This window comes from Manis pentadactyla, chromosome 4 (genome assembly GCF_030020395.1).
Source record: "Manis pentadactyla isolate mManPen7 chromosome 4, mManPen7.hap1, whole genome shotgun sequence".
Taxonomy (NCBI): domain Eukaryota; kingdom Metazoa; phylum Chordata; class Mammalia; order Pholidota; family Manidae; genus Manis; species Manis pentadactyla.
The window spans coordinates 183,752,074-183,763,966 of NC_080022.1; the positions used below are offsets into that span (position 1 = coordinate 183,752,074).

Below are 11,893 nucleotides of genomic sequence, written 5' to 3' on the forward strand. Positions count from 1 at the left end.
CCAGCCCTGTGTGGGCCCTCCGTGGGCTCTTTTCCCCCCAGGAACTGGGGCGTTCAATCATCCCCTCGCCTCTCTGAGCAGCGGTTTATTCAACCAAGGACATTGCCTTCAAGTCAACTGTGAAATCAGCTCCTGAAGTTGGGCATCTGGTCTACCAGTCCTCACCTGGCCTCCACCCAGTCAGTGCCTGGCCACCCAGGGGGCCAGTGTACGCACCTCCACTTGCCGGGTCCCTCCCAGGCCCTCCGAACCCAGGCCTTCATTTCCCAATCCGAAGGCGTTCCGGACGCCTAGCTCCCCACCCACTGGTCCCACTTGGCTACTTGGGGGTACGGATGAGGGTGTGGTAGACGGGCTTGACAATGAGGTGGAGGTGCAGGGCGTTCTCCACCAGGTACTCCGAGTTGCGCCGCTGCAGGTCGGCTTGCGCCAGGAAGTCGCCCGCCTCTTCGCTGCTCTGGTGGAAACTGTACGCGTGGCGGACCAGCAGGCGGCCGTGCTGGCGCGCCCCCACCAGCACCGTCTTCTGGAAGCTCACACCCGCCGCATCGCCGCCACTGCTGGCCGGCGTGACTACAAGCCGCGGCCGTCCGTCCTCGGGGCGTGCAGGGGGCAGCGCAGTGCCCGCAGCGTCTGCGTAGACAGGCCGCAGGCTGACCGGCAGCCAGCGCGGCGAGAAGAGCACATTCCACGTGACCCGACGGCCGGAGTCGTGGCCGCTCGGGCCCAGCTGCGTCTGGAAGCTGGTGCTGCGGTCGTCGCGTGCTGGATTGTTGATGACCCACGGGGCGCCCCAGGCGGGCGCGAGGTAGTTGCGGGGCAGGAAGGCGCTGCCGTTGACATCGAAGAACTTGGCGTAGTGCAGCGGCGAAGCGGCGTGGAACTGGTAGGCCTGTAACAGCAGGTCAGCCACGGCCTCGCTGTAGCGCGCCAGAGCCGCCGAGCGCGCCTGCAGCTGGAACAGCTGTGCGGGCGGGATCATGGGGTAGCGGATGGCGCGTAGCGCCCGCTCGGCCACGCCGGGCGGCGGTCTTGCGCGGCCCAGCCACGCCTCCAGTGCGTGGAACAGCTCCAGCTCGTCCTGTAGCACCAGGTCCGAGCGCGGCAGGAGCTGCCCTAGCAGCTCCGGGCTCACCGCGCCCCATTCGGCGCTCCCCGCCACGGCCGACAGGTTCCAGGCCAGGAATTGCAGGCAGCTCTCGCGCAGGGCGTCTTCACCAGTGCTCACCGCGTAGTGGTACCAGCCTACCGCCGGGCCCGCGCCACCCGCCAGGTGCGCGCGCATGTAGTCGGCCACGCCCCGCTGCAGGGACGCCACGCGGTACTTCGTGGCCAGCCTGTGCAAGGGGATGGCTTGGGCCAGCAGCACAGTCAGCTCGCCACAGTAGAGGTACCTGCCGGAGAGGCACAGAGACAGGGCAGGTTAGGACCAGGCTGTGCTGCACCCACTCAGAGCCACTTTCCGAGCCCAGAGCAAGCATGGCCTTGGGTAGAGCACTTGTGGTCAGGGATGCAAGCAGAGCAGTGGGCCCTAAGGCTTCCCGTCTTTTCCTCTCAAGGACCGTCCCGTGGCAATCCTACTTCATGGCCTCTTCTTTCCGTTTCTCGTGCATCTGCTAGGTCCCGAGCTCTAAGCTAGAACCAGGCAGACGTGGCTCCTGCCATTGTGGGGTTTACAGCATGGGTTCAGATCTACATCCTGCCACCTTCTTGCTATGAGTGGGCAAGTCTGCTGAACCTGCGCTACTCATCTCGGAAAGGGGGATAACAGGGCTGTTATGACAACCGAAGAATGAACGGTACATGCCACAAAGCAGGCAGTCAACACCAATTACCTCTCATTCTCCCCTGCCGGCTTCCTACAGCCCCATCTTTCTTGCTGTCTTTTCCACTCCTTATCCGTTCTCATTCTTGCTCCCTTTGTCTCTGTCTGCAGCCATCCCTCTGCCCGCCCTTCCTGCCAGTTCCCACGAGTACTGCACCACACAGGTGTAGGGGCAACTGCCAGATACCTGCCCCAACAGCCATGTCTTCACTTTCCTCAGCATTTCAGCCCCACAAATTTGCCTCCAGGAATGCAAGATGTTTCCCAGCTTCTCTATAGTAGATGTGGCCATGTGACTAAATTCTAGCCAATGAGATGTGGAGGGAGGCAGCCTCTGAGACTGGGGGAAGGTTGGTTGGATAAAGGGGACTGGGGTGGAGAGGGCCCTTTGCCCCTCTGTGCTATCCCTCTTCCTGTTGCCTGGAACTTGGAAGAGATGACTGGGATTCTGCAGACATCTAGTCTAAGCCATTGAAACAGGGCTACTTTCTCAGACTACAGTGTGAATGGTGCCCCCTGTGCAGCACACTGGCTTGAAGCAGGAGATGAGGGAGAGGGCTGGCTAATTTCTGCAGCTCCCTAGCCCTATGGTTCAAAATCCGGCAGCAATACGACATGGAGGCTTTAAAATAAAAAATGACTTCTGGGCCCAACCCCAGATCTGAAGCCAACAATCCAGGGCGGGTCCAGGAATCTGTAGTTTTTAAAAGTTCTCAAGGCCAGGTTTGGAAACAACTCTGAGAGCATTTGGTAGCTGACATCAAACCACACTGAGTTTACAGGCAAGGGCAGGGGAATCACATTGCATTTTGCAAGAGGGCGGTGGGGGAAGGGATGAAGAAGATTGTTTGCATTATCATCCTAATGACCTGCAGGGATGGACAAAGTCCTCTAAGAGGCCAGGGCATCCTTGACCCTGTGAGTGGAAAGGGATGGAGCCTTCCCCCAATCCTTCCCCACCTGATGAACTTGTCAAAGACAGCAGTGCAGTCCCTGGGCTCCTGCAGCACCACCTCACTCTGGTTGCTCAACAGCTCCCGGAACAGCTCACTGTGCAGGCCCAGCAGCAGGCGGTGGGCATGAAAGACTCGGACCTCATCGGTGCCCACAGCCTGCACCCGCAGAACTACATCGCTGGCGTTGCCCTGCCGCAGCAGCTCCTGCAAGCGCTGGAACAGCATCTGGGAGTGGTTGATGGAGGTGCCCATTGACTCCCCACCAACATCAGCTCTCTGAGCTGCAACAGGAGAGAACACAGCACAGCCTGAGAAGTCACCCGGGTCCTGGGCAGTGATCTAGGGGTACAGAAGGACCAGCTGGAGAATCGTGTTCTTGGGTGTGGGCAGGGGGTGGGTGGGCCTGGGGAGGCTATGTGCATACCTGTTTGTGCCCATGAAGTACAGTGATGCACATCTGTGCACAAAGCACATTCTGAATTAGGAAGGTCATGAACCCGCCCAAGAGCAGACCCCAAGAAGATGCTCTTGGAAGGGAGTGGATTCCTGGCAAGGAGAGGTCATGAACTTACGTGGGATGAAATGCCCAGAACTGGCATCCATGATGCCAGACCTCCACGTGAGGGTTGAGAAACCTCTTGGTCCCCACCCCTCTCACCTCCTGAAGAATTGTCCACCTAATCCCTTGGAAAAGTTGTCAAAAGTGGTACTTTCACTATCAAATATTTATTGAGCATCTATTATGAGTGAGACATTCTCCTGGTGAGCCCAGAATATGGCAGTGAACAAAACCAGTCAGGTCCTTACACTCATAAAAGCACAGATGAGCTTATTAGACTGGTAATAAGAGATATAAGCTTTCTAGTTTTAGATTTTGATAAATAAGGGCAGTGCTAGCAGTGGGGGGCGGGGCTACTTTAGGCGCAGGAATCAGGGATGGGTTCCCTGAGGAAGTGACGAGGAGGAGCCGGCCAGAAGATGAGTGTCCAGGCCAAAGCACCAGCCCTGCAAAGGCCCTTAATGAGAATGGGCTTGGAGAGCTGGGAGCAGAGAGAAGGTTAGGGGGCCCGGGCACTGAGTAGGAGGGGAGGGCAGGGCACGAAAGGAGGCTGTGGGCATGGAGGGGAAGCTGCCCTGCTGGGTCCCAGTCTGTGAGACTGAAGTCCACTCTCAGCAGGTGGCCTGTGGGGGACCAGAGAAAGTACAGAGAGCGAGCCAGGGCTGGAATGGAACTCTCTCGGTACATGCTTATGGAGGCTGGTATTCCCCCTCCAGGCTGGCCACCCTGAGTCCTTCTCTCATGTTTCCAGAGACTCCATGAGGGTCAGATGGGGACATGCACACAGTTACAGGAAATTCAGTGACAGAAAATGCTGCTAGCCACTTCCCCAAACTGAGAACAGCATGAGAGGCCTCAGAGAGGGAGTCAGGGTGTCTGACAGCAGCAGATGGGCACCCGCCCCAGCACACCCAGGCCCGTGGCCCATGCGGACTATGGGAGAGCAGGTGCACACGAGAGCAGAGCATCTGTGTGTGAGAGGGGCAGAGGGAGAGAGCGAGGCTGAGGGGCGGGTTGGCGCTTCATGCCCAGCCTTGCCTCCCAGGCTGTCTCTTTGAGGGGCCTGAACGCTGATGGCATCCCACTCGCCTCAGCTTGGGACAATGCACGGTGGAAAGGTCTCGCCGTTAAGCCCCCTGCCTGCCTTCCCAGCCCTCCTCCCTTCCTCCACGGAGCCGTCCTGATCAAATCAACTCTGCACACATCCTGGCCGGCTAGATATCGCCCCCTCCTGGCCGTGTGCAGCTAAGCCTGGAAAGTCCTGCCCCTGTGCCTTGCTCCCCACCATCCCCAACCCCCACTGCCCACTCACCTGCACGGGTAGCCAGGCCCACCAAGGTCAGGATGGCCCAGAAGCTGGCCCAGGACCTAGGCTTGGCATAGCCCAGCCTAAGCATCTTTGTGCCCGCCCCTGAGCCCAATGGAGGGACCGCAAAGCCCAGACCACTCCGCTCACATTCCTCCTCCTTATATAGGATCCAGTGCAAGGGGCCAGCACCCCCCTTCCTGGCCGGCTTCCCTCCCCCCACCCAGCCTCTGCCTTGGATTGGTGGAAACAGGCCCCAGCTGTTGCCCAGGCAACCACTTAAGCCAGAGAGTGGCAGCCCGGGGCTATTGTGCTGCCCATGGGCCCCTGAAGGGGACAGATCCGGCACCCTCCCCCACATCTCCTACCACCCAGCAGAGCTAGTCATGCCTCTCCTGGGAAGTTTTAGGCTCTCCAAAGTGCAGGTAAGGGGCTCCCGAAGCTAAGGGCCCAGAGGGACCCCAGCCCCCAGCCCAGCCCCAGGCACAGCCTCCATCCTGTCACAGGGCACACTTGCCAGCATCACGGCTGGAATGCCATGGTGAGCCGACTGCAAAGGAAGGGTCTGGAAGGAGAGAGGAAAGACGCATCTCAGGCTCCCATCCGCCCCCCTCTCCCATTTTGGGGTGGGCTAGCACTCCAGATAGGAGGGCAAGGGTCTTGATAGGAGCCCTTGGGGTAAGTGCTGTCATTTTCATGATTTTTGTAGAAGCATGTTCCTGCATGCTCTGTGGTGGGTGATGGGCCCTTAGGGAGGCTCCACAGGGACTGTGGACATCACGCATCCAGCATCAAGGTGAGCTAAGACAGCAGGGCTGGGCATAGAGCAGCTACACCCGACCCTGTGCACCCCTGCCCAGAGCAGAGAGGCTGGCCCTCAGCCTATCCCCCTGCCCAAATCTGGGCCGGGGGACTAGAGGTGCTGAGGTGGGCACATACCTGCTTACCACTCCCTTCACTTAATTCAACTTCCCAAGTGGCCTCAGGAATCTAGGTTCATCTCCTTGGAAGGCTTTTCTCACCACCTTCTGTCTGACTTCCAGCTGTAATTTTTCCCTTCCCAGGGTTCCAAGGAGACACACAGCAGATCTGGCATACCACCCCGACCACAGGAGAAACTGAGGCAGAGAATGAGGTGACAGTCTCGGTTGGGTTAGTGCAAAGGAGTGCTCTTCTGAAAACAAAGAGGGTGAGGCCTAGAGCCCATGGGAGTGGGGCTGTGGGTGGGTGGGCCTCACCTTTTCAGGCGACAAGCGGAGCCTGGCCCAGTTCTCGGTGGTGGGGACCCCTTCAAAGTTGATGAGCTGAAGCAGGGGGCTCCCAAGAGATCCATCTCAGAGTCTCTCCCGAGGCGAGGTCCTTGATGGGGGAGGGCTGGAGCCTGCCCTCCCTTGCTCTCTGGATCCCAGGGACCAGCTCTATGCATTGATTTCTGCCCCTGGCTGGCACAGAGACAGCCAGCAGTCCCACCCCCTCTCTGGAGCAGGAATTGGGTCTGGCACCTGTCTCGTCCGGGTTGGCAGAGATGGAGCTGTCCAGCCCAGCGGAAACCCCTCCCAGCTGCCCTGACCTTCACGCCTGGCTCCCCTCATCCAGATCCACCATCCCTGCCCACTGGCTGCCTGCCTGCCCTTCCCATGGGCTGCACCACGTCCCCGGACTAGCCCAGCAAGACAAAGCCTCAGTGTAATGGGGCTCTGGGCCTCTGAGGGCATCCCAGCTTCCATTCACAGCAATGCTTTTCAAAAGAAATGTTACTGATGACAAAGAGATGATAATAAGAGAACCCACTATTCAAAAAAATGGTCTTTCAGTAAACAGGGTTCCTTGAGGCTGCATCTCTCTTTTTAGAAGTGTAACCCACCTGCACTGGAATCTCCTCCATCTACCAGGGCACCTCCTGGGCCCTGTCATGTACACCCCAAACTAAGATCTACTTAGTAGAATTAGACACACGTCATTTCAAGTGCGCAGGGATCAGGGAGGCCTCGAGTTATGAAGAAGATCCAGGAGGATCACCTCTGACTTCCCATCTCTGGAAGGCTCCACCTCCTACTATTTTCAATTTCCATTATCCCTGAAATTTCTCTAATGATTTAGAAACTGATTCTCTAGAACCAGGCATTCTCTGTTCTCATTCTCTTGTCCCAAGGGTTGCTGGAATGTGCATGCATGCATGTGTGCATGCAACGTGTGTGCATGTGTGTAGCATGTGAAAGCCTTGGAGCAGGAGAGGAGGAGGGCGTCTGCCCTGCAAGGTCTTTAAGATGAGGATCTGAGTTGCTCCGCTTTATTTTGCCTGTGGATCTGGAAGCTCCATAATGCCTTGAGAGCAAGTCTGATGAGCTCACAAGCTAGAACAATTCCCAGAGAGGACTTACTTTCTGCCTTAGTGTTTACAACCTAAGTGCCTTGTCTGAGGTTTCATGAGCAGGAAGGGACAAAGCCAGAATCCAAATACTGCTTTTATATTTGACTTTTCTTTCCATGATCCCATGCTGCCTTTTCTGGGAAACTATTTCAGTAGCCATATATGATCCCCATTAAGCAAGAAGTTGTCAGGACTGTAAAAGCAACTGAAAACCCTTGCAAGCTTGATGCAGAATGAAGTTTCTGAATCTGCAGAGTGGGTGATGGGCCCTGGGCTGTGGTGATGCCCACTGCAGAGGTGTGGCCCCCAGACCCAGCCCTGGCCTGACTGCAGCCTCCCCTACATCTGGAACATGTCTCTTCCTGAGCCAGGGTGCCCTCAAACATTTTGATTAGGGAACATGGAGTCCTGACCTTAAGTTCCAGGCCTGTGTACTCAGGGGGCACACTAATAATAAATGAGAATGAATCTGTCCCTGAAGTACCTCCTACACTAGTGAAAGCTCCCCCTGAAGCCAGGGTGTCCCACCACAGTGGCACAGCCACTATCCTGCCTCAGCACCCTCTGTCATGCTGTTCCCCCCACTCAAATGCCCTTCCCATCTAAGTGCTGTCCATCTAACCACATTCTCCTCCTCCATAAAGCCTGAGCTCACAGTGGCCTCTCCCTTTCTGACCACCTGGTCTCTGGAGACACTTGTGTGACAAGGGCTCTGGGGAAAGAACAAAGCTGAGTTCAAATTCCAACCGCCATGTACCAGCTCTGTGGCTTTAGCTTCACTTAAGCTGCTGAACCTCAGTCCCCTCTTTTGTGAATGCCGGTAACCAGAGTTAGCTGGCGGGGCCGCAGTGAGGGTGACCCACGTGGGGACAGGGTGGGTGCTCAGGAAATGTTGGCCCGCACATATGGCTGGCCTCTTCAACTCAACTGTAAGTGGCATCTTGCTCACCCACAGCCCTTAGCACAGGGAGGTGGTAGCCTGGTTATGTTACTTGCACTTTCTGGGGCTAGGATTCTAGGACATGGCCACCAGGGGGCAGCATGGCCCCAGTGAGTGCCTGGGGTGGGCGCGCGGGTCGGGGTGGGGTCAAAGCAGCTCTAACCCCAGGTGTGGGATCCAACTTAAGGGGCCCAGAAGCTGACTCTGCTAAGTTCCCAGAGGGTGGGAGTGGGAAGCGATTCCACGCTGGGGCTCAGCTCTCCTTCCGGAATCAATCCACACATTGTCCCAGGTGTCCCCTGTGGCTGCACCGGTCACCTTACCTCGATGGGAGCCGGGGAGCCGGCCAGGCACAGATTCCAGCCTCTCCAGAGTGCTTGGCGCACCGGCTGGTGTTTATTTGCCAGTGACTGATATTCCTGGAGGGATGGTCCATTTCACCAGGGCCAGGAAAACAACAGCTTGCAGGGGGGCCACTGGGTCTCGGTTTCCCAGCATTGCTGGCAGCCTGGTCAGGCCTCTCCCGGTGGCCACCACTGCTGTGCAGCTTCCGGGCCTGCAGCCCCTTGGGTAGCCTCCTCCTCGTCCCATCACCCACAGCAGCTGCAAGACGGACTCTTTGAAACGTGGCCCAGGAGGCCTATCAGATCTGGGCCCTGACCGTGGCGGCCTCACCTCTCCCTACCGGTCACTGTCTTCCCCCACCCACCTCGGCAGCCCTTCCCTTGTCTCTCTGATGCCATAGTCAGTTCCCCAAATCTTTCTGCCTTTCCCCCAAATACTCACTCCTCCCCAAAGTCTCCCTCCAGCCTGCCGCCTTCCCTGCCTGTGCACCCAGGGGTCCGTTTACTCCAGGCATCATCTGCCGCATAGACTCATTCCCCTGAGCCCTGCCCCACCCTTCCCGCCCTCCTCCCTTCTCCCTCCTTCCACCTCCTTCCTCCCTGACCCGGCTCACTGCTGCTGAAGGACTCAGGCAAACCACGCCCCGAGAGCTGGCGAGCTGGGAGGGAGCCGCCGGGACCCCCAGAGAAAGCCACCAAGTGACCCAGGAGCATGACGCTTGAGAGGCAAGAGACAGGTAAAGTGCCCAGAACTGGGTGGGAGGGGCGACCAGGGCGGAGGCGGGTGAGGAGCCCTGGGGCGGGGGTGAGTGGGGTTGTGTGCTGGGGAAACTAGGTTAAGCAGGGGGCTGAGGGGTAGGGTGAGTGAGGCTTCAACAGCAAATCAAAAGCTGGAAAGTAAAACCTAAAAACCTGAAGTGTGGGCCGGCAGGTAAGGGCCAGAGCAGTCCCTGTCGCAGGCTGCCAAAAGCCAGCTGTGTGATCCTGGGCCGGTCACATTCCTCCTCTGGACTCAGTTTCCCCCATCTAAAAACCAGGGCCATTCCAGCTCTGAGAGTGCTGACCTACGAAGAGGGGTGCTCTTTGTAGGAAAAAGGGGAACCCCTAAAGAGGGGATGGCTTGCTGAGCACAGCCAGGCAGCTGCTATTAGTCACGGTGGGTCACACTGGTCACCTTGACTGGACCGAGGCCCAGGAATCTGTCACAAGAGCCCTCCCTGGCAGAGCCACCAGCCCATTTTAGGGTCCTGCTTTCCAGGCTGAAGCGCAATTGAGAAATAGTCTCCATGGCTGCACGAAACGCCACTTGTGACTTCTTCCCATGGATGGGTGGCCAGGCCACCGAGGGCTGGGGAGGGATGGGGTGTGCTTGGCCATGGGGATTGCCTTTTGGCTGGGCCTAGCCAAGGGGTCTGCACAGAGCAGGGGTGAATAAAGAGCTCAGGGCCAGAGTCAGGGCGGGGCTGCTGTGGGACCAGGCTGGAAAGAGACCGCATGCTCTCACCCCACCCTTCCACCCCTTCTAGCTGACCAGCCACGAGTGACCCTGCTGCCCACACCCAATGGCAGTGGGCTGCGCCAGGAGTTTGAAGGCCATTGGCCGGAGATCCCAGAGAGGTCCCCGTGTGTGGCTGGTGTCGTTCCTGTCATCTACTACAGCATCCTGCTGGGCCTGGGGCTGCCTGGTGAGCAGGGGGACTGGAGTCTGGGGTCTTAGGGTCGGCCAGAAATTGGGATCCTCCTTCTCTGGGTGCCAATTCTCTCTGCTGATCCCCAAGACCCAGATCAGAGACGCTGGGGCTCCCCTTGCCTTCAGGAGAGGGTGACCTGGGTTACTGGGGAGCAAACCACATTGGGGAGTGGGTGAGGGGCCAGGATTCGGGGTGTTCAAGAGCTAAATCCGAGACTCCACCAGAGCAGAGCCCCACTTCCACTCCCACACTGGGCAGCCTCCTGGATGACCAAGTTCAGGCAGGCCTGCCCTCTGCTCAGGTGAAAGCTTCCTGCACGGCCCACTGCTTTCAGAGAGCAGAGCTGGGGGTTGGGGTACAGGGCAGGGCAAGGGGTCCAGCTTTGGGGAATTACCAATCCCTGCGTGTCACCAGGGAAGCCCGCGTGTTAGACAGACCCCTCACCCCAGAGCCAAGTCAGTGGCCTCTGGTGTATGGAGGGACAGGGCAGGGCTGATCTGACTAGGCTTCCTGACAGTGTGAGTTCTAAGAAAGGTCTAGAAAGAGGAAAAGAGAGGCCAGAATAAGCAGGGGGGAGGGACGATGACAACACCTTGAACAGCGAAGCCTGAGCAGCCCTTCTAATGCCTCTGACCTCTCCCCTCTGCAACCTTGGTCACCATCAGTCAACCTCCTGACCACAGTGGCCCTGGCCCGCCTTGCCTCCAGGACCAGGAAGCCCTCCTACTACTACCTTCTGGCGCACACGGCCTCGGACATTGTCACCCAAGTGGTCATCGTGTTCATGGGCTTCCTTCTGCAGGGAGCCGTGCTGGCCCGAGAGGTGCCCCAGGCTGTGGTACGCACGGCCAACACCCTGGAGTTTGCGGCCAACCATGCATCAGTCTGGATCGCTGTCCTGCTCACCATCGACAGGTACAGTGCCCTGTGCCACCCCCTGCACCATCGGGCTGCCTCGTCCCCAGGCCGGACCCGCCGGGCCATCGCCTTTGTCCTCGGAGCTGCCCTGCTGACTGGCATCCCCTTCTACTGGTGGCTGGACGTGTGGAGGGACACCAGCACCCCCAGCACACTGGACGAGGTCCTCAAGTGGGCTCACTGCCTCACCGTCTATTTCATCCCTTGTGGTGTTTTCTTGGTCACCAACTCAGCCATCATCTGCCAGTTACAGAGGAGGGGCCGGGGTGGGCTGCGGCCCCAGGTGGGCAAGAGCACAGCCATCCTCCTGGGCATCACCACACTCTTCGCTCTCCTTTGGGCACCCCGGATCTTTGTCATGCTTTACCACCTGTACGTGGCCCCCGTCCACCGGGACTGGAGGGTTCACCTGGCCTTGGATTTGGCCAACATGGCGGCCATGCTCAACACAGCAGTCAACTTTGGCCTCTACTGCTTTGTCAGCAGGACTTTCCGGGCTACTGTCCGAGAGGTCATCCATCATGTCCACCTGCCCTGTTCCCTGGGTTCGCAGCCCAAGGGCATGGTTGTCGAGCCTATGCTGAAGCCTCCAGGACTCCGCAAAGGGGCAAAATTGCAGAGGAGGGGCCCAGCCAAGGTGCTCGGGTGACTCAGGACCAGATGGACCGGGACCTTGGTGGTTGTACCCACGAACTTTGTCGGCACTCTACTTTGCACTTGAGGAGGGAGAGGCTCCTTCCTTTGGGGCTGGCTCCCCAGGGCGAGGAGGACAAATGAGCCAACTCTTACATAAGTTGCACCAACAGTGCCCATTTCCTGGAACAAGGAAAGGGCTCTGCCAGGCACAGGCTAATAATGTCAGGAATCTTTCACCTAGAACATTATGAAGGTCACATTAATGTTGGTTAAATGAAGGAATGAATGAAAAGATTGGTGGATGAATAATTTTTAGTCCACCCCTTCTCTGGAGCCCACCTCTCATT

General features: G+C 58.1%; 2 protein-coding genes across 2 annotated transcripts; one reads left to right on the forward strand and one right to left on the reverse strand.

The window, feature by feature from the left end:
- Positions 1-54: 54 nt before the first annotated feature.
- On the reverse strand, positions 55-4,804 carry BTBD17 (BTB domain containing 17). Its single transcript, XM_036900183.2, has 3 exons — positions 4,653-4,804; positions 2,786-3,062; positions 55-1,394 (listed from the first exon to the last, which is right to left on the reverse strand). The coding sequence occupies exons 1-3, from the start codon at positions 4,735-4,737 to the stop codon at positions 320-322; spliced, it is 1,437 nt and encodes a 478-aa protein (XP_036756078.1). The 5' UTR covers positions 4,738-4,804; the 3' UTR covers positions 55-319.
- Positions 4,805-9,013: 4,209 nt separating this feature from the next.
- On the forward strand, positions 9,014-11,628 carry GPR142 (G protein-coupled receptor 142). Its single transcript, XM_057499539.1, has 3 exons — positions 9,014-9,038; positions 9,741-9,986; positions 10,658-11,628. The coding sequence occupies exons 1-3, from the start codon at positions 9,014-9,016 to the stop codon at positions 11,557-11,559; spliced, it is 1,173 nt and encodes a 390-aa protein (XP_057355522.1). The 3' UTR covers positions 11,560-11,628.
- The last annotated feature ends 265 nt before the right edge of the window (positions 11,629-11,893 follow it).